The sequence below is a fragment of the Gouania willdenowi genome, chromosome 22, assembly GCF_900634775.1.
Source record: "Gouania willdenowi chromosome 22, fGouWil2.1, whole genome shotgun sequence".
In the NCBI taxonomy this organism is placed as follows: Eukaryota; Metazoa; Chordata; class Actinopteri; order Blenniiformes; family Gobiesocidae; genus Gouania; species Gouania willdenowi.
The window spans coordinates 4,820,207-4,843,351 of NC_041065.1; the positions used below are offsets into that span (position 1 = coordinate 4,820,207).

General features: G+C 40.2%; 2 protein-coding genes and 1 long non-coding RNA gene across 5 annotated transcripts in view; 2 read left to right on the forward strand and 1 right to left on the reverse strand.

The window, feature by feature from the left end:
• The window catches only part of LOC114456180 (titin homolog), a 76,328-nt gene that overhangs the window by 43,488 nt on the left and 9,695 nt on the right, over nucleotides 1-23,145 (forward strand). The gene's annotated exons all lie outside the window — the stretch shown is intronic.
• Nucleotides 260-21,661, forward strand: LOC114456181 (formin-like protein 4). 2 transcript variants are annotated; one of them, XR_003672804.1, is made up of 5 exons: nucleotides 260-372; nucleotides 4,261-4,814; nucleotides 4,990-5,122; nucleotides 11,680-11,796; nucleotides 21,605-21,661. XR_003672804.1 is itself a non-coding variant. In XM_028437794.1 (4 exons), the coding sequence occupies exons 1-4, from the start codon at nucleotides 360-362 to the stop codon at nucleotides 5,368-5,370; spliced, it is 732 nt and encodes a 243-aa protein (XP_028293595.1). In that variant the 5' UTR covers nucleotides 260-359; the 3' UTR covers nucleotides 5,371-5,442. The 2 variants fall into 2 exon arrangements, 1 of the variants encoding a protein (XP_028293595.1); XM_028437794.1 differs by lacking the exons at nucleotides 11,680-11,796; nucleotides 21,605-21,661 and adding an exon at nucleotides 5,339-5,442.
• On the reverse strand, nucleotides 19,577-20,341 carry LOC114456184 (uncharacterized). Its single transcript, XR_003672806.1, has 3 exons — nucleotides 20,280-20,341; nucleotides 20,132-20,200; nucleotides 19,577-20,035 (listed from the first exon to the last, which is right to left on the reverse strand). It is a non-coding gene; the product is annotated as an uncharacterized LOC114456184 (long non-coding RNA).

Sequence of the window (23,145 nt, forward strand, 5' to 3'; positions counted from 1 at the left end):
CATAAACATTTGCAAAGAGGCAATATCTGCTTGCCACACATTGCCCAGTAAGTCCAAGAACTCTGAACCTGCTATAGTTATTCGATTCATTAGCAGGAAGCATTGGAGCGATGTACTAATGCAAGCTAAAAAACTGAAAGGCCCGAACGTGTATATAAACGAACACCTCACAAAGAAGAATGGAGGCATCGCAAGGGAGGCGAGGATGCTAAGGAAACAGTAGAACATTACTGGGATATGGACATGGAATGGAAACGTGTGGATCAGGGAAGAAGATGGTTCAGCGAAGGTCATCAAGACTATGAAGGAACTTGAGAAGTATAAGACTGGGCATTCATAGCAGGAGTGATGGAGTGATAATGGAGAAATCAGGTTGGATACACTTGGACATACACTGAACTATGGACACATGTAGACACTAACAATGATAAAATTTATGATCTAGAAAATTATATTGAACATGACTTGCTAAACGCTGAGGAATATGTATGCAATTATTATACTGTACAACAATATAATGTTGAAATCCGCAAGGTGCTTAATGAAGCATTATCTATCATACACTTTAATAGTCGAAGTTTAAAGTGTAACTGGTAAAAATAAAAGAACGACTTTGTCAGTTAGATAAAACCTTTAAAGTGATTGCTATAACTGAAAGCTGGTTGAAGGACTCTGATATCAATGACGTCCAGATTGAAGGATACAACATGTTTTATGTCAACAGAGTAAGTAAAAAGGGAGGGGGTGTAGCCCTCTACATTGATTCTCATCTAAAATGTAAAATTATTGAACAAAAAATAATTGCTGTGGAAAATTTGATGGAAGTGCTTACTGTAGAAATAACAAATGATAGTGGTAAAAATATGTTGATCAGTTGTGTGTATAGAGCACCAGGGCCTTGTGTTGAATTATTTATAGACAAAATCCTTGAGATTTTTGAAAAAATTAGTACACACTTATACCCAATGATAACTAAACCAACAAGGGTGACCACTCATAGTGCAACAATCATTGACAATATATTTACAAATGTACGTGGTAAATGAATTAGTGGTATCTTTATGACAGACGTGAGTGATCATCTCCCTATATTTACAATTTATGAAAAAACATGTTATGACATTGTACAAGATGAAATTACAACATTCTTTCGAGATAAATCTAGTAAGGCTTTAGAGGCCTTCAGAGAAGATCTGAAGAAACAGAACTGGGATAGGGTGTACACAGATAATGTTAATACCGCCTATGAGGCTTTCATGACAACATTAGTTAATCTATATGATAAAAGTTGTAAAATAACCAAAATGAGTGTTCATACCAAGAAAATGCTGTTAACAATCCATGGATGAGAAATTGACTGAAAAATGCCTGCAAGAAAAAAAACTATTTGTATAGACTGTTTCTAAGATCAAGAACTAAAGATGATGAAGTTTGGTATAATACATATAAGAACTAATTAGTTGGAATCATAAGAAGGCAAAAAAGGATTACTATACTAAATTGTTTGACAAAAATAAAAATAGTACAAAAGACACATGGAGCGTAATAAATACTGTCATGCAAAAAGGCAAGGTAAAAACAAAATTTCAAAGAATAATGTTGACATTTACAATAAAACTGAAATTGTAAATGAATTCAATAATTATTTTGTAAATATTGGCCCTACTTTGTCACAACAAATTCCAGATGGAAACATCAATGATGGAACAGTACCAGATAATGTTAGCAATATTTTTCTTGAAAGTGTACAAGCGAGTGACATATTGACAATTGTCCAGAAGTGTGCCAACAAAAAATCAAATGATTATTCTGATATGAATATGGTATTGATAAAGCAAATTATAGATGTAATTATTGAGCCTTTTGCCGATATTTGTAATTTGTCATTTACTTCAGGGATATTTCCAGACCACATGAAAATAGCCAAAGTTATTCCACTCTTTAAAAAAGGAAATAAAATCTGAATTTTCTAATTATAGACCAATATCATTACTTCCACAGTTCTCTAAAATTCTGGAGAAGTTATTTGCGATTAGACTGAATACATTTCTAAATGAGTTTAAGATTTTAAATAACAGCCAATATGGGTTTCGTGCTAATCACTCAACTGCTACAGCAATTATGGAACTAAATGAAGAAATCGCCAATGCTATAGACAAAAGACACTATTTAGTAAGCATCTTTGTAGATCTTCAAAAAACATTTGATACGCTGGACCACAAGATATTGTTGCATAAATTACATAAATATGGTATAAGAGGTGTGGCACACCAATGGGTTACCAGTTACTTAAAAACAGATGTCAGTTTGTCGAATTTAACAACATAAAGTCTAAAAATTGTAACATAACTTGCGGGGTACCACAAGGATCGGTCCTAGGACCTATACTTTTTCTTCTATATGTAAATGACTGTGTCTGTGTCTCAGTTACTTAGGTGTATTCTATTTGCGGATGACACCACTTTATTATATTCAGGTAAAAAAGATGTCCTACAAATTGTAGAGAATGAATTCCAGGATATATATTGAATGTGTATTGTAAAACTAGTAACATTAGGTATTATTATATATTTTTTACATTATCTAGAGAACCTTTTTTAGTTTTTTTGTGATGGGCTAAGTGTGTATGGGGTGCCAAGTGTAAAAATGTAGTATAAAAGTTTTAGCTAACACGTTTTCATTATTTATCTCACTTTGCTCATATTTAGCACATTTTCCTACATTCAACACAACATTTAACCACATATATAGAGGTGAAAAAAAGCATTAAATTTAAATATTTAAATCTAAATGGTTTATGTTATATCTAAATCTTAAATCTAAGTCTAAATGTTAAATCTTATATATAAATGTTAAATCTAAATGTTATATATCATATCTAAATGCTTAATCCTCTATCTAAATGTGAAATGTTAAATCTAAATGTTGTATATCATATCTAAATGGTTAATCTTATATCTAAATTTTAAATGTTAAATCTAAATCTAAATGTTAAATGCACATATGCTAATTGACCCCGCCCCTTGTAACCTCAACCAATACACAAGCAGAGTCACACACAGCCGATCCCACCCACCTCTTCACCCTTCACTGATGCCTGCCTGGGTGATGTCTATGGCTGGTTCTCTCCGTGCAGCGGAGATCGAGCGCAGGTGCACGAGCTGCCCTTCACAGTACACTACTGTAACATAACAGTGCAACACAGTTATTAAAATGTATTTTAATGCTGTAGTTTGTCGATGTGTGTTAATTTGATGTAAGATGCTGAGATCTCATGGTCTACATGCGGTTACAGTAGCTGAATAGATAAGGAGGTTCGCTTGAAAGAATAAAGTTGTGGGATCGAGCCCACCATGGGCCGACTTCCTTGTTTTGTCTTTTTGGGGATGTCTAGAAAGTTGTGAAAATTTTCATTTTGCAGCCACCATGGACGTCGTCTCAACTTCAGGTTATCACGTCATTTCAAAGTTGGTCTGCTCAGCAGACGTATTCCACACATCCAAAAAAAGACGAAATAATAAAGTTGACCCATAGTGGATTCAAACCAAAGACCTTATGCTTTCAAATGCAGTGCCCTACCCATTTAGCTATCGTGACCACATGAAACCCAAGGGATCTCAGCATACCACATCAAACTACAGCAGCAAAATAAAAATACATTAAAATACATTTTAATAACTGTGTTGCACTGTTAGTTACAGGAGTGTACTGTGAAATTCAGCTCGTCCACCTGCGCTTGATCTCCGCCGCACGGAGAGAACCAGTCATACAAATTACCCAGGCAGGCATCGGTGAAGGGTGAAGAGGTGGGTGGGATCAGCTGTGTGTGTCTCTGCTTGTGTATTGGTTGAGGTTACAAGGGGCGGGGTTAATTAGCGTATGTGCGAAACATTTAAGTTCAACACTTAGATTTAACATTTCACATTTAGATATAAGATTAAGCATTTAGATATGATATATAACATTTAGATTTAACAGTTATATATAAGATTTAACATTTAGACTTAGATTTAAGGTTTAGATATAACATTTAGATTTAGATTTAACGTTTAGATATAAATTTAACATTTAGATATAAATTTAACATTTAGATATAACATATACCATTTAGATTTAAATATTTAGATTTAATGCTTTTTTTCACCTCTATATATGTGGTTAAATGTTGTGTTAAATGTAGGAAAATGTGCTAAATATGAAAAAAGTGAGATAAAGCTAAAACTTGTATACTACATCTTTACACTTGGCACCCCATAGCAGCAAACGCAGCTGGAGGTGCATCCAAAGAGGAGGAAGTAGATGAAGGGTTCCACGCTGAGGAGCAGTGCATCCCCCTGCCAGACTCCCCTCCTCCTGCAGAGACGGACGCTCCCTTGGATCAGGAGATATTCGCCCACCTCCCTCCTCCTCCGCCTGCTTTTGCTGAGGGAACAGTTCCTCCTGGACCCCCGCCTCCCCCTCCCCTCCCTGCAGACGGAGGCCCTGGCATACCTGCACCACCTCCTCTCCCTCCACCTGTAGATGGTACATCTGTCCCGGGAGACGGGGATAAAAATAAGAATGCCAAGGTGGAGCCGGAGAGGAAATTTAGCATGGTGGATAGCTTGGTGGACAGAGAGGAGCCCATTTACAGCCGACCAGACACTGAGTCAGACTACGACCAGGAGGAGGAGGAAGGATCCGTTACGGTGGGAGATGACGACTCCGTGTCAGGAAGCAACCGTGGAAGCGCAGCAGTGACGGATGAGGACCACCTCAGGAAATCCACCAACACCAACGCCAGCATGGAGTCTGACAGAGGCACCTCGGACTCTGTGAGGACACACACTCGCACGCATTCTAACACGCGTGCACGCAGATATGTATGAGCAGCAACAGTACCATTCATTCATTCATTCACTCACTCATTCATGTATGAACGGATCATATAAACAAATATACCTGTTTATGCCATACAAGGATGATAATGATTACTGTGTGCTGCTACAGTATGCTGACAGTGAGGATGAACATGATGGCATGATTGACACTGATGAAGAGGTGACAAATGGTAATGGAGGCAGAGTCACTTTACTCAATGGAAATGGTCCACCCTATTTCTATGGCTTCCTCTACATGAAAGGTTTGCACTATTTATGGATCATTATTATTATTACAATTTTTTATAGTTAAATATCCCTTTTTTTCTGTATTTCCACCCACCTCATAGAACTATAAGCGTCATACATCAATCTATTTTATACAAATGTATAATCTGGGGCTGTACACTTTATTTGCTTATGTCCTTAAAAATATTCATTCATCCATCCATTTTCAGACCTGCTTTCTCTTATTTCAGAGTCGCCGGGGTCTGCTGATGCCTATCCATAAATATATTTGGTGTAATATTAGATTGCCTTCTCTCTTTGCATTTGTCGAATACCCAAACTCTTTATACCTGTGCAAACAAACATTTCATTCTCCCCCGAACCATTTCCTTCCGCAAAATCAAAAATATAAACATACACACCTTTTCCTCAGACATCAATAATTTCCCCATCATCAATCCAATTAGCCCACCTGACGACCTGGTTTCCCACTACAATCATAATCTCCATAACCTTCTGGAAACTCACGCTCCACTCAAAACCCGACCTGTTTCCTTCACCCGCTCAGCACCCTGGTTCACCCCCGCTCTCCGTCTGCTCAAATCTTAAGGACGACAACTCGAACGGCTATGTAACAAAACTGGACTCTCCATACATAAACAAATGTACAATAACCACATCATACAATACAAAGATCATCTCTCCTCTGCTAAATCCACCTACTACTCCGGTCTAATTCACTCCAATCAAGATAACTCTAAAACTCTCTTCTCTCTCCTCACCAATATTACAAATCCCCCGACTCTCCCCCACCACATGCAATCTGCTGACTTCTGTAACTCACTCATGTCCTTCTTCGTCTCCAAGATATCCAACATCCACCAACAACTGACCTCACACGGAGCTGCAATTTCTGGAGTGGACTCCTCAGCCCCCGTACATATCTGACCTCCTCCACATCGCCACCCCTGCCCGCACACTCCGCTCTTCCTCCACTCTCCAGCTCTCTGTACCTCCGGCCAAACTCATCACCATGGGGCACAGAGCATTCAGCTACTGTGCGCCCCAGCTCTGGAACTCTCTCCCCACTGACCTCCGTACCATAGATTCCCTCCCACTCTTCAAATCAAAACTCAAAACTCACCTCTTCAGACAATCCTACTCCATCTAGACACATTCACCACACCAATACTGTACTCTGTTTTATTCTGCTGCACTTGTTTTTATTGTGTTTATTTTAATGACTGCCCTGTACAGTGTCCTTGGGTGTTTTGAAAGGTGCTTTTAAATAAAATGTATTATTATTATTATTATTTAGCTGAAGTCAGAATTTAATGGCAAGGCAAGGCAAGGCAAGGCAAATTTATTTATATAGCGCATTTCATACTCAAGGCAACTCAATGTGCTTTACATGATAAAACATTCAATTGTTTAAAATCAATAAGAACATTTAAATCAATAAGAACATTTAAAATGATCAGTAAAATCAATTAAAATCATCAGTAAAATCATCATTACATCAACAACATGACAAAAAATCTCTCTCTCAATCATATGCAGTAGAGAAAAAAAGTGCCTTTAACTTTGATTTAAAAATGTTCACATTGGATGCTGACTTCAGCTCCGCTGGCAGTTTGTTCCACTTCTTTGCAGCATAACAACTAAAAGCAGCATCACCATGTTTACTGTGAACTCTGGGCTCCACTATCTGATCTGTGTCCATAGATCTGAGAGACCTGCTGGGTTCATACCTGACTAACATGTCACTGATGTATTCTGGACCAAACCCATTCACAGATTTATACACCAGCAGCAGAACTTTAAAGTCTATTCTGAGGCTGACTGGGAGCCAGTGTAAAGACTTTAAAACTGGAGTAATGTGCTCTGACCTCTTTGTTCTGGTTAAGACCCGAGCTGCAGCGTTCTGAACCAGCTGTAGCTGTTTGATGCTCTTTTGGGGGATTCCTGTCAGAAGACCATTACAATAGTCCAGTCTGCTGGAGATAAAAGCATGGACCAGTTTCTCCTGGTCTTTCTGAGCCATTAAACCTTTCACTCTGGAGATGTTCTTTAGGTGGTAGAAGGCTGTTTTTGTGATAGATTTGATCTGACTGCTGAATGTAAGATCTGAGTCAATCAGAACACCAAGGTTTTTGACTTGGACTTTAGCTTTTAAAGATCGAGACTCAAGATAATTGCTGACAGCAGTCCTCTTTTCCTTGTTACCAAAGACAATCACCTCCGCCTTGTCATGGTTTAGTTGAAGGAAGTTTTCACTCATCCAGCAGTTTACTTTTTCTAAACAGTCACACAACACCTCAATGGGACCATGGTCATCTGGGTTCAGTGAAAGATATAGTTGTGTGTCATCTGCATAGCTCTGATAATCAACCTTACAGTTCTGTAAAATTTGTCCTAAAGGAATCATATAAAGGCTAAACAGAAGAGGTCCAAGAACAGATCCCTGAGGAACCCCACAGGACATTGGTAATCTGTCAGATTCAAAGTTTCCAATGCTTACAAAATAGCTTCGCTCCTCCAAGTATGACTTAAACCATTGCATTACTTTTCCATTTAGTCCAACCCATGTTTGCAATCTGTGCAACAAAATTGTATGATCTACAGTGTCAAATGCAGCACTTAGATCCAACAGAATGAGAACAGATACTTTTCCTGAATCAGTGTTCAACCTTATGTCATTGATCACTTTGATAAGAGCAGTTTCAGTGCTGTGATGAGAACGAAAACCTGACTGAAATTTATCAAATATTTTGTTGAATGTTAAGAATTGACTCAGTTGGTTGAAGACCACCTTCTCAATTATCTTGGCCATGAATGGAAGGTTGCTGATTGGTCTATAGTTAGCCAGTATAGAGGCATCCAGTGTTCTCTTTTTTAACAGCGGTTTCACAGCAGCTACTTTCAGGGATTTTGGTACGGTGCCTGATTGGAATGAGCAGTTAATTATCTGACACAAATCAGTGACAATTGACTTTACAACAGTTTTAAAGAAGTTTGAGGGTATTGTGTCAAGGCAACACGTTGATGGATTCAGCTGCTGAACAGTCTCCTCTATTGTTTTTGGGTTCACTGTAATAAACTCTAACATTGTAGTTGACTCATCCCTCAGTGGTTGAAGCTGTTCAAGCTTTTTGTGATTTTGCTGGTTTGTTCTGATGTTTGACCTTATTGATTGTATTTTTTCATTGAAATATACAGCAAATTCATTGCATTTTCCAGCTGACAGTAATTCAGGGGCTATCTGATCTGGGGGGGTTGTGAGCTTTTCAATTACAGAAAACAACGTGCGAGAGTTGTTGACATTTTTGGCAATAATTTCAGAAAAGTATTGCTGCCTTGCTTTGAACAAGCCATCATTGAATTTTCGCAGACTTATTTTGTACAGTTCTAGATGAATTTGGAGTTTTGTTGATCTCCATTTACGCTCAGCTCTTCTACAGTCAGATTTCAAATTCTGCATTATCTCAGTCCTCCTCCAAGGTGTTTTCTGTGTGTTTGGTTTTCTCTTAGTTTTGATTGGAGCCACCACATCTATGACATTACAGACGCTTCTATTATACTCATCCAGAAGATCATCAACTGTCTCAGCACTCAATGTTGGTGTCATTGCTATGGCTTCCATAAACTGTGCACTTGTGTTCTCATTTATGTACCTTTTCTTTAAACACACATAACTAGGGGGAACAGATGTTACAGTCTCTAGGTCAAAAAAGACACAGAAATGATCAGATAGAGCTAAGTCTCTTACATCAACAGCAGAGATATCAACACCTTTAGAGATAACCAGATCCAATGTGTGACCTTGAGTGTGTGTCGGACCAGTCACATGTTGTGTAAGACCAAAAGTATCCATTAAAGCATACAGTTCTTTGGCAGTATTGTCCATGTTATTGTCTACATGAATATTTAAGTCACCTGTTATTATTAAAAAGTTGTATTCAGTGCAAACAACTGACAGCAGTTCAGCAAACTCATCCATGAATTCTCCAGAATATTTTGGGGGTCTATAAACGACTAAAAACAGAACTCTTGAATCACCCTTCAGTAAGAATGACATATATTCAAAGGAGATAAAATCACCAAATGTTATTTCTTTGCACTGAAATATTGATTTAAAAATGGCAGCAACTCCACCACCTTTCCTGCAAGTACGACACTTATTTAAATAAATAAAGTCTTGTGGTGCACTTTCATTGAGAATAGTATTACTGATACCATCATTCAACCATGTTTCATTGAGAAATAAAAAGTCCAAGTGATGTGTCAAAATAAAATCATTAATTATTAGTGACTTGTTAACAAGAGATCTAACATTAAGAAGAGCTAATTTTAAAGACTTTACTGGAGACACTGGTGGACTTTTTGGATGACATGTTATAGGAGTCAAATTTTTATCTCTATAAAGCTTTTTGCTTTTCTTTAATTTCACAATTTTACCTGTGTTACCTGTCACCACAGGAATTAAAGAAGCTGCATTAACTCCATAGGGCCCTGACTTTTTCTGGTTGTTCCTAAAAATAGAGCTATTGCAGTCTGGACCCAGCACACATCAGGCCTGTGTCGCTCTAAGTTGAACACAGCTGGCCTGAGGAGAAGAGTGATCCTGAGCCTGGTATCGTCGAGGAGGGATGGGTGGTGCAGATTGACCATGGTGGGGTAAAGGGTGGGGTGTTAGTCTTGAGCCAGCCAGAACCAGCTCGTTCATCTGGGCAGTTAAATCCAAGAAGGCAGGGGTAGGAGAGAAGCTGGATGAGGTGGAAGTAGGTGAATTTTGGGGTGAAGCAGGTGGGTCCTGAGATGCGGGGGTTGGGTTGACCTCTTCATTTTGGCGATTTTTATTTCTTGCTGGAAGCTCATTGACTCCATGTTCTTTCCTTGTTGTTTTGTTCTCCGATGGTACATGTTGTCCTCTGTCTTTATCAGAACTGATAGCAGTGTGACTGGTGAAGTAAAACAAGTTGGATGTGAAGAGTTTTACTCCAGCCTTGTTTAGACACAGTCCATCTGCTCTAAAAAGATGACGACGTTCCCAAAAAATAGGAAAATTTTCTATAAAATTTAGTGAAAGGGCAGCACAAGCCGAAGACAGAAATTTATTCAAAGAGTAAATCCTTGAGAATTTCAGATCTCCTTTGCGGACTGGAGGTATCGGGCTACTGATGAACACTTTAGGCTGTATACAGCTCACAGTTTTTAGCAGATGGGTGAAATCCTGCTTTAACACCTCAGACTCCTCCTTGGCTAAATCATTTAACCCAAAATGAATCACAACATTTTTCAAATGTGGGTAATCTGCAACGATATGCAAGATTTTGTCAGCCAGGTCTGATACTGTGTCATTAGGTAAGCAGATCACTTTCACGTTGCTGCTAAACATCTTCTGAGCATCTTTAACAGAAACGTCTCCCACTATCAGTGTGTGAGGTTGTTGCTTTGGCCTACCTTGTCGCTTTTGTTTTCCTGAAGCACTTTCAGTCTTCGCAGTTCCAGAAGGTTGTGTGTTGACCTCATTAGAGCCAGATCCTTGGTCATTCAGCAGTGGGGCGAATCGATTACCCAGTTCTACATGAAACTGGGTTTGTGACTTGGTGATACTCCTGCCTTTAGCAGATGTCCACTTTTGTGCCTGGGCAGACAAGGGAGTTGATGTTGAGGCTGCAGTCTGCGAAGCCAGTGCAGGCCAGTCCGTCTCATTATTGATATCAGGGCGCTTTGCTCGGCCCGTTAGCCTTTGAAGTGGATATGACTTTTTCTTAGGCTTAGCTCCCAGAGTATTCCAGGGAGGACTCGCACCTGTTGGCTTATCAACGGGAACAGGATCCTCCCTAGGCCTGATAGCTTTGTTAGCACGGGCTGGTAGCGAGTTAACTTTATCCACTCCGCTGTTTTGAAACAGCGGCACAGTCGTATCATTATCATATCCACAGTGTCCATTAACCTCAATGTTTACTTGTATTCCTCGCACTGTAGTCTCCAGTTCAGTAATCTTTTGGAGGAGACTGCTGTATTCTGTTGTGGAAAGAGCCATTCTTCTGCTAGTTAGCTTGCTACTTAGCTTTCCAGTTGAGCCAGCAAATAAAAAAGCAGTAGATGATTACCTCAGAGCCAGAGTCAGATGGTAAATGATAGAGTTTGATGTTGAGGTATCGTATAATTTCTCAGAAGAAAAAGTTCATGTTTAGTAAATAAATTCCTCTGTGAGCTCCGCTCTGCTCTTTTGCTGCTGTCAGCTCAGCTGCCGGAAGTGCAGTGCATGAAATGTGAACATTTTTAAATCCAAGTTAAAGGTACTCTTTTTCTATACTGCGTTTTATAGCGAGTGAGATTTTAATCATATTATTGTTGATTTCATGTTTTTTTACTGCTGATTTTAAAGGTATTTACTACTGATTTTAATGTTCTTATATATTTTTAAGCAGTTAAATTATTTTTGTTGCACCTTTTAATCATGTAAAGCACATTGAATTGTGTTGTGTATGAACTGTGCTATACAATTAAATTAGCCTTGCCTTGTCTTTGTCTTTTTTCATTAATTCTAATTTCATTGTTTCCTTTCTCCTCCCCCCTGGAGGAGGCGTTGGTGTGTGTTAAAAGACGAAACCTTCATGTGGTTTCGCTCCAAACAGGAGTCGCTGAAGTCCGGCTGGCTCTACAAGAAAGGAGGAGGACTGTCCACTCTCTCACGGAGGTTGTTGTAGTTTGTACTGATTGAAGGCTGTATGTTCATTCCACAAATAAGTTGCAATAACAGTAGAGAAAAATGTTATGTGTTTCACAGTGCACAAATAACATGTACTTATAAATAATAATTTGGAAAATGCTTTGAAAAATGTGCATCAAACATGTATTTCTATCTCATATTCCTTTATCTGTGTCGCCAAACAAGGAGAAAAGGAATGATTTTGTGTATTTTTGTATAAAAAAATTTATGAATCATTCAGCTGATTCAAACACGTCCAATTACCATACAAGTTTAAGTACATTAAAGAAAATTCAAAGCAATACGTCCTGTATACAATCCATATCACCACGATCTTTAACCAAAGTAATGTTGGTCAAAACGTCAAAAAAGCAGGTAAGCTAGCTGTTTACACTAATCTTTAAAATTAAAATTTTTTTTTTTAGGGAAAAAAAAAACTATTTATGAAACTACATAAACAAATATTGTATTAATGCAGTTATTGACAACAAATTACCGTAAATCACAGTTATGTCACTCAGAATCAATGGGTTCGAATGACCCGCCAATAACTTCCTGGAACTATTTGAGTCTACATACGTCACGTGATGGTCACGCATTTCGAGCGTTCGTTGTCGCAAGTGACGTAGTCTAGACGCGTGAGTTCAGAGTCGTTCAGAGAGATAAATTTCACACTCTGTCTAAAGACAAGTGGAAAAGGATACTGTCAGAAGGCGTCTGTTTTTTTCTTCAGTTTTTGGACCTTTATATTCATCCAAACATGTCAGAAAGAAAAGTGTTGAACGTGAGTCATATTGATTTTTTTTAAAATACTTTATTAATGCATTTGTTACTATTGCGGCTTGCTAATTATTTCCTCAGCAGAAGAGTCCGAATAGCCTAGTAAGCATGGCACCTTTAAGTACATTGGAGTAGTTTTAATTCAAAATTAGAGAAATTGCCATTAGCAGAAGTAAAGACATTTATAAAGCTAAGAAACGAAAAAAAAAAAAAAACGAGACATTATTAATAATATAAATAAACTGTCAAAAATCATAACATACAGATTTATCTTTATATGAAAAACAAACCTGAAGTTATACTTAGAGAAAACCAAAAGAGCATTTGAAGAGCTCGTTGGATTGAAGATGGGTTTTTTTTTTAATCCTGGAAAAACAAACAAAAAACTAAATTCACAAGTTACTAGTTAATAATATTGGTATTGATAATCAACAACAGGTCAGTGAGGAAATAAGAACCTTTTACAATCAATATATAAATTGTTACCACATGTAACTCTAAGAGATTAGATATGGGTTTAAACCTTATAGTTGATGAATGACAATCAGCCTTTGTAAAAGGCAGACATATTCATAACCATACAAGGCTGATTCTTGATATATTAGATTATAGAAATTATATTGAAACAGACAGTTTGGTGTTATTTATAGACTTTTTCAAGGCATTTGACACTGTTGAACATCCTTTTTTGCTGATGTTACACCCGGTTAGGATTAGCGATACAATAAGCAGTCAAATAGGTAGAGAAATAGAATCTTTATTATTGAGACAATTTCATAATGATTAATAAGCCTCACCATACCAAACTCCCAGTTCAGCTCTCAACTGTGACAACAGGATTGGGGGGATAAGGTCTCACACACCAACACACTGCACTTCAAATATTCCTTTTGCTTAAAGTTCACACACGTGAATATGCACGGCACACTTACACCCTTAGGGCCCTATCTGTAGGCCTGACTGAGAGCTTACTAGGTATTGGTGGCAAGGGGGGGGGGAGCACAAGTTCAAAATAAAACACAAAAAAATGAATAAAGAAAAGAAAAAAATAAGAACTAGCCCACCCCACGGGCAAAACCCGGCTATTTGCCCTCAACCAGCTCACGTGTCAGGGTGGACTAGAACAAAAAAACAGAACCCAACTAATGAACAAAACAAATAAATTATTCCCAGCAAGAGCAGCGTATGGACCCCGATGCTCTGCAAAGAAAACATTAATAACCATAAAAACACTTTAATACAGAAACATTAAAACATATCAATAAAAGATGAACTACAAACAAACTTTAAAAATACCTGGCCCATCGGTAGTCTACCAACAACCAGCCGTTTTCACTCAAGCAGTAAATAAGCAGGGAAGCACATCTGAAATAATAAAATGGTAAATGTCATGTGCTAGACAATAACACAACACACCATATACACAACAAACAGCATTTCCTACCAGCTTTTTCCTGCATGCTCATGTGGAACAAGGTGTGCACATGCCCCATTCCACTGTCCTCCTACCCACAGCTGAACAACCTGTTCTTCCTCCTGCAGGTCACTATTTGTAGTGTTTTTAATTAGTGCACCTACCTAACACCTGTCACATATTACCCCCAAAAAAATGCATCGACGCCCCGACGATGAAATGATTCCAGAATAAAACCACTAACATACCATGTCATTAGTAATACAGTTATTATGAAACATTAATGTAATGATTCTAGTCCCACAGATTGCGGCAAACGATAGGGATTGGTATGTTTGCCTGCAGTAATCCTAGTAGATCTCCGAAGGCCCTCTGAGACTGGGGGGTCGTTTGGTTCTATACACCGTTCTTCTCCCACATCAACCTCAACCTCTGGGCAAAGTTCAGACTCAGACTCCTCACTGTATGATTCGGAAAATGGCAATTCTGAAGGTTCAGGATTTCCTTCCCCCTCACCTCCTACATCAACCCTCTCTTCAACTAAACCCTGGCCTGTGTTCGACCTCAGTCCACCTGTGGGCATACCTCTCAACTCAGTGCGATGCACTTGACGTACTGGACCATCGTGGACTGCAGGGGTGATAGAGTAAACAACACCACGCTCGGGGGGACACCGGACTACTTGGTAAAGGGTCGAGTCCCATACATCCTGTATCTTATTCCGGCCCTTCACCCCATGGTTACGAACATAGACAAGGTCTCCCTCACTTAATGATGGATCCCTTGTTTCATTTTCCTGTCTCTGGTCCCTGCATTGTTTCCTTGCAGCCAGCCGCTGTTGTACATGACTATATGCCTCCTCAAGTAACTCCTGATGTTCCTGCACCCAACTGTCCCCCTGGCCTTCCTCAACCTCCTCTACATCGGCGCCCAGCAGAAAATCTACAGGCAAACGAGGCTGTCTGCCAAACATTAAAAAGTAGGGAGTCATGCCAGTGGACTGATGTACTGTAGTGTTATATGCATAAGTTAACTGGGGAAGGTGTCGTGGCCAGTATCTCTTCTGGTCTGGGGGCAGTGTACGTAACAATCACATTGGCCATTACCCTGAGGATGGTATGGAGTAGTGCGGCTCTTCTGCACCTTGTATACTTTACACAGCCGTTGGATCAGATTACTCTCAAAGTTTCTTCCCTGGTCTGAATGGATGCGATCAGGGGGGCCAAACAAATGAAACCAATGCTTCACCAGCACATCCGCTACTGTACTGGCCCGTTGATCTTTGGTGGGAATTGCCTGGGTGTATTTAGAAAACACATCTGTTAGGACAAGTACATGTTCTCTACCATTTGAGGCTGGTTCTAAGACAGTAAAATCTATGGCCAGAATTTCATGTGGACGAGAAGCCTTTAAGCTACCCATAAAAGGCTTAACCTTGGGTTGCACAGCTTTAGCCAGAACACATCTTCCACATTGCTGGCACCATTTCTCTACATCTTTATACATGTTTGGCCAATAACAACGGGAACGCACTAATTGTAGTGTACGTTCCACCCCCTGATGCCCATGATTATCATGCAACTGGGTGAGAATATTCTCCATTAAACACTGAGGCAATACAAGCTGATAATTCGCCCTCCCCCATCGGGAGAACTGAAACTACGGTATAGCACCTTACCATCTTCCTTTAAACGTCCCCACTGACGAGCGAGCTCTCTGGTGCCTTTGCTAAATCTCTCTCTCTCTCTCGGATCAGGTGGCCTGGCTTTTCTCCAACAGGCTAAAAACGGTCCTATGACTGGATCTTGCTCCTGCAGTTTAGCTAAACTCTCCTTAGAACAACCTGGAAGGACAGAAATGTCAGATTGGATAAAAAAACTCCCTTCCTCAAACTCCCTTTCCTCCAAGTCCTTGGCTGCACTGGGCTCACTATATTGGCGAGACAAAGCATCAGCATTCCCATTTCGGGCCCCTGGACGATATTTTAAAGTGAGATCAAAAGAAGCTAGCTGGGCTGCCCACCGCTGCTCCACAGCCCCAAGTTTTGCTGTATCAAGGTGCTTAAGGGGGTTGTTGTCAGTATACACAGTACAAGAGCCTCCCAACAAATACTCCCTGAACTTTTCAGACACTGCCCACTTAAGAGCAAGGAATTCTAACTTCATGGAGCTATAATTCTGCATGTTCTTCTCAGCTGTTCTAAGTGCCCTACTAGCATAAGCGACAGGCCTAAGCCTCCCTCCATGTTCCTGGGAAAGTACTGCTCCCAGCCCTGCATGACTTGCATCTATCTCCAATATAAATGGTCTGTGGAAGTCGGCGTAAGCCAACACTGGGGAAGAGACTAATGCATTCTTAAGCTGACTGAATTTCTCTTCACACTCTGCGGTCCAGACTGACGCTAATGGCTTTTTGGGAGTCCTACCCTTCTTTGCACCTGGGCTTAGCTGTGCCACCACGTGATGCAAAGGAGCAGCCATTTTTGCAAATCCTGCAATGAAACGCCTGTAATAACTGGCAAAACCTAAAAATGATCGCAGCTCGGCCAAATTAGTTGGGGTCTTCCAGCCTCTCACCACCTCTACCTTATCTGGGTCTGTTGCAACTCCATCAGCTGACACTACATGGCCCAGATATTTCACCTGCTTCTGAAAAAAATGACACTTTGAAAGTTTTACTTTAAGTCCTTGCTTCTGCAGCCTAGAAAAGACCTCCTCCAGCCTCCCCAAATGTTGCTGAATGGAGGAAGAGAACACAATGACATCATCAAGGTACAATAAGACAGATTGATAACGGCAGTCTCCAAACATCCGCTCCATGAGATGCTGAAAAGTACTGGGAGCATTGCACAATCCAAATGGCATCCTATTAAACTCAAATAGCCCAAATGGGGTGCAAAATGCAGTTTTCACCCTGTCCTTTTCAGTAACCTCAACTTGGTTATAGCCACTGGCTAAATCCAAAGTAGAGAACCACTTAGCTCCTGCAAGCCCATCTAATGACTCTTCAATCCTCGGCAAAGGAAACGCATCCTTCCTTGTTTTAGCATTTAGACGACGATAGTCCACACACAATCTAATTCCACCATCCTTCTTTTGGACCAGTACAATAGGGGATGCATACGGACTACAACTTTCACTAATTACCTGGCTGTCCAACAATTGTGTAATATGGGCTCTCGCCATCTCATACTGTGAGGGAAGGATGCGACGGTATGGCTGCCGTACAGGAGTGTCATCGAGCAGGGGGATTTCATGCTTAATCAAGTTAGTGCAACCCAAGTCAGCTTCATCTTTTGCAAACAAAGAGTGGTATTTATTTAACAATGCTGCAGCTTGCTGTTGCTCCGCACTGTTCAGTCCCTCGAAAATAGGCATGTCCCAGCCCTCCCCTTTCATGTCCTGAACGCCGATCGGAGACACAGAAGCTGTACACTCATTATTATGAGCACTGCTACCAAAGTTAACATGGGGGGTATGCTCAGATGATATAGTTGCCATACTTACTGTTGCTATAACCCTGCGTGGAATCAGCCAAATGTCAGAATATCCTACGTTAGTTACTGGTACATGTACTACTCCTCTTTCAGACACCACCAAGGCAGGTGAAACTAGCAGCCCCTCTGGAAGTGCACCCTCCTCTGGCCTTAATGGTTCTACTAAAAACTCCATGTTTTGCTGTGAGGGAGCCTTTGGACATGTAACTGGGATCATGGTTAATGTACCCGCAGCAACACAAAGTTTGCTCTTACCTTTCACTCTCACTTTGAACGGGTCCTGAGAATTTGCTATCGTCTCTTCCACTTGGCAATGTCTGAGAGCTCGTCTCCACTCTGGAACCTCTGTTATCATAGGAGCGTCAAAAAGAGTGGAGCCATACTGCACAAACAACTCATAGTAGAATCCTTTGATCACATTCATTCCCAGGACTCCTGGAGTCTGCATTTTCTTATACTGCATGTGAGAGTCTTCTGGATCTTTCACTACAAGGACCCCCCTGCGTGGAACACTTTTTCCAAGTATAGTAATGTCCAGCTCCAAATAGCCGAGATATGGCAATTCCAGGCCATTCCCAGCCCTAAGATCTAACCACCCACAATCCTGTAACTGTACATTAGTTAGATGGCCAAAATACTCATCAAAAAAACTCTTTGTAATAGTTGTAACCATCGGTCCAGTATCCAACAATGATGGAACCACAATTTCCCCCATTTGGACTTCCACTACAGGGCACTTGCTCACCAGTGCAGACATAACAGTTGGATTGGGTTCTGAATCACACTTTGTCTCTAGATGTGTAAGACTTTGCTCACTAATGAGTTCTTGTTGTTCCAATTGTGTTGTTCTTTGTTCAGAGTGGGTCGCTTTAGGGAGAATGGCAGTACAGTAACGTGCTATGTGGCCCCTTTGATCACACCGAAAACACCGAGGCTTCCCATCAAAGGTTCTTTTAGCTTTCGATGGGGGCGGAGCCCCAAACTCTTGCTTTGAGGGTTGTAGTGCTTTCATTAGCACATCTAGCTGCCTCTGTTGAGCTTCAATAAGGGCTTTAAGCTCAGAATAACCAGGCTTACTTTCAACTGGCTCACGAGATGCTTCTGCCTGAACTTCATTGGAGAAAAGTGACTGCTTATTCTTTTGCTTAAAAGACTGCCCTTCACACTGTACTGTCCACTGAACACCCTCCCTACGTACATCGCGAATTGTCCACTCCGGGTTCAAGCGAACCTTATCTCTCAACCTTACACTCAGACTGTAGTCTCTAACACCTTCACAAAATTGGTCACGCAGATCTCTCTGAGATTTGGGTTTAGTATGGATGTCTAATGCTACAATCTGATCCATTAGAGACATTAGCGCATGAGAATAGTCCAACAATGACTCTCCCTCACGCTGTTTACGATTAAAAAACCTGCGCTGAAGGGAGATTGCAGAGTGTGAACATCCATATACTTCTCTCAGAATAGTGAATATACCATTAACAGTCTCTCTTTCCTCTTTAGGAAGATATTTAACCTCTATGCGAGCTGCCCCTTCCAAATGGTTATACACACAATTAGCTTTTTCTTTTTCGGTAGGTTTCAATTGGATATGATTTTCAACCAGTTCAATCCAGTCTTCAAGCGTAGGAGAATCAGCTCTGTCCAGGTTGCCAGAAAACTTTGGTACCTTCTCACTTTGTTGAATGTAAACCACCCGAGTCCCCCCTTCAGTCTCAGCAGCAGTTGATTCAACCCTGTCCATTTCACTGCTCGATGGCCCAGGTGGAGACGCGGTTGAATGTAGCCTCCCCAGCTGCTGCTCCAGTTCTTGTATGTGCTGCGCCAAGTCCTCTCTCTGAGTCTCCTCCATGATGTGGGAGAGCTTAGACGACAACTGCGCCTATGGATCCTCACGTGGTTCTGGTCCACCGCTGCTCTTGCCCTTTCAAAAAAAAAAAAAAAAAAAAAAAAAAAACTCAATCTGACACTTTGCTCCCCCGACAACTAATTAATACTGCCTTGCTAAGTCCTGTCGACAACGCCAAAATGTTACACCCGGTTAGGATTAGCGATACAATAAGCAGTCAAATAGGTAGAGAAATAGAATCTTTATTATTGAGACAATTTCATAATGATTAATAAGCCTCACCATACCAAACTCCCAGTTCAGCTCTCAACTGTGACAACAGGATTGGGGGGATAAGGTCTCACACACCAACACACTGCACTTCAAATATTCCTTTTGCTTAAAGTTCACACACGTGAATATGCACGGCACACTTACACCCTTAGGGCCCTATCTGTAGGCCTGACTGAGAGCTTACTAGGTATTGGTGGCAAGGGGGGGGGGAGCACAAGTTCAAAATAAAACACAAAAAAATGAATAAAGAAAAGAAAAAAATAAGAACTAGCCCACCCCACGGGCAAAACCCAGCTATTTGCCCTCAACCAGCTCACGTGTCAGGGTGGACTAGAACAAAAAAACAGAACCCAACTAATGAACAAAACAAATAAATTATTCCCAGCAAGAGCAGCGTATGGACCCCGATGCTCTGCAAAGAAAACATTAATAACCATAAAAACACTTTAATACAGAAACATTAAAACATATCAATAAAAGATGAACTACAAACAAACTTTAAAAATACCTGGCCCGTCGGTAGTCTACCAACAACCAGCCGTTTTCACTCAAGCAGTAAATAAGCAGGGAAGCACATCTGAAATAATAAAATGGTAAATGTCATGTGCTAGACAATAACACAACACACCATATACACAACAAACAGCATTTCCTACCAGCTTTTTCCTGCATGCTCATGTGGAACAAGGTGTGCACATGCCCCATTCCACTGTCCTCCTACCCACAGCTGAACAACCTGTTCTTCCTCCTGCAGGTCACTATTTGTAGTGTTTTTAATTAGTGCACCTACCTAACACCTGTCACACTGAAAACACTTCACTTCTTGGGCTTTGGAGTACATTTCTGTGACATTGTAGAGATGCTATATACTGACATCACTAGTTCAGTCTCTCTGAATCCTGGTGTGACTCCTAGATTTAAGGTGTTACGTGGAATTTGGCAGGGATACCTCATCTCTTCTAAACTCCTCATCCTAGCAACACAATTATTAACACATCTGATCAATGACTCCAGTGCAGGGGTGTCAAACTCATTTTAGATCAGGGGCCAAATACGGAGCAGCTTGATCTCAAGTGGGCCACAGATTATATGCGGGAAAATATAATTGCAACATTATTGTGCCCCAGTTTGCACTTCTATGTAGACATAAAATACTAAATATGTAAGAAACTGATAATATCTAAGCAATAAGTGACAGATATCAGTCTCAACAGGGTCTTTAATTTATATTTCATCGATTTTGTGACCAATGTCTATAATTTAAGGGAAATATTATGCCATAATTTTAGGAAAGTTGAAGGATTTTGTAAGAATTTAGTTTTTTTTTGTTTTGTTTTTTTTTTTACAGTTTAACATTAATAATGACTGCGATCATGAGATATAAGCACAGAGAAAACTTTAAGCCCCTTCAAATATGATTGAGTTTTATTTACACAATGATTTTTTTTACTTTCTCCTGCGGGCCGAATTGGATGCTCCAAAGGGCCAGATTTGGCCCCCGGGCCATGAGTTTGACACATGTGCTCCAGTGATATACAGGGAATTACAATTTTGAACAAAGAGTTCAAGATTAGCCAATTTGCGGATGACACTTGTTTCTTTTTAAAGGATCAATCAATGGTGGATAAAATGCTCAGTATCATTTCAATATTTTGTAAAGCATCTGGATTGTCTCTTAATGTAAAAAATGTGAACTACTCCCTATCCACACTTGTTCTGATTCCTCTGTTTCCTCAACTAGAGTTGAGACTGAAGTCCAGTATTTAGGATTGTTGATTTCTAAAAATATAGCATGTAGGTTGGAGTGAGTCTTGGCTGACATGATTGTCTTTTTCAACAAACATTGTAAAGATTTACACTGTGAAATCACACATTGGGTTTTTAACTGCGTCAATGCATTCCACTGTTTTAGTAGTACATTATTAAAAAAAATTGTAATCGCAAGTTCAGACTTTTAACCACTGTATTTTGCCTCCCACAGAAATATTACCCTCCAGACTTTGACCCTGCTAAAATCCCCAAACTAAAGCGCCCCAAAGGCCGACAGTATGTGGTACGACTGATGGCTCCCTTCAACATGAGGTGTGTAACTTTCATACACTTTTCTGCTTGCATTATTGTCCCCTATCTCTTAAATTTCCTTTTATTGCTACAGTAGTGATATCATTTATGTATTATTGGACGAATAAATTGTTACTTTACTTTTTCTAATTTTGGCTAAACTGTTGCTTACAGTTACTATTGTAGAAGATGAAATATTACAGCATTATTCAACCATAAAGAAAAGCACAGCTGCAGTTACTACTGTGTGTTAATCCCTTAATTCATTTAAAACCAGATCCCTGGTTTTTTGGGCTATTTTTCACAAGGTGTGTTATTCCAACAATGACCTTGGCCTAACCTAACTATCTTCATTGAAATGAAACATTTTTCATGTTGGATGGATTATTATCACATTCAGTGGTATTTCTCCATAGAAAAGTCCTTAAAGAGTAACGAAACCCCTGCTTTCTGCTGACCTGCCACTAGGGGGCAAATTAAAAGAATGCCTTGATTATGGGCATCACTCCTGACGCAGTAAGGCACGCCCACTCAGGCTGCCGGTCAGTTCTGCCAGTGACAGACTTACTCACAACAGTCTCAGAACACCGCGGCCTCACACACACATAGAGACACACACAGCAATTAGAAGTAAATGCACTTTCACGCACACGCAGAGACACATGTGGATACACACACTATGTGTCTGTACATACATGCATAGCTTGATCAACCCTCTGATTAGACCATAATCTGCTCTTTATAGAAGCACAGAGTAAAAAACAACACAACTGCAGCCAGCGGCCTCACACGGAGCATTAGACTTCCTCATTAAAACTGTCAATCAATGCTCACTGAGGGCTGTGATTGGAGGAAACCCTCCTCCCGCCTCTCAGCCTTTATATGAGAGGCGGGGCCCAGTCATTTTACAACTAAATACGCAAAATAAAAAAATGAAAATAAATTAAAATGTTAAAAGTTGGACTAGGATCAATTAACAGCACTACTTAATACCAAAATACATATGTATTCAGCAGAAAAAAGTGGGTTTGGAGTTTACTCCTTAAAGGAGCATAGGGCAGGATCTAGAAATCTGACTCCATAGTGACACCACGGTGGTTAGGGTAACTGCAGCCTTCAGCCAAGCTGCTGCAGTGACGCGCATCAACTGTTTACAGCTGATACTGTAGATAGAGGATGGATACCCCACCGAACCCTGACGGGACACGACGGCACAGGACGAGTCGGGTTCGGACAGATATTTAGAACCAGTGGTCGGGTTCAGTCACATAATGTCGTTTGCGTGCAGCGTTCTTCCTTTCCTGCTGTAGCTGCTGCAGAGTGTAGTTTAAATGGTGAGAGCAGTGGTCCAACTGCAACGAGAATGACAATGAGAATGGAGCAGAGGACAATTTTAAAGGAATAAAGAGTTAAAAAATTCCTTTTTCTGCACAATAACATGGATTATCCTTATCTTTAATA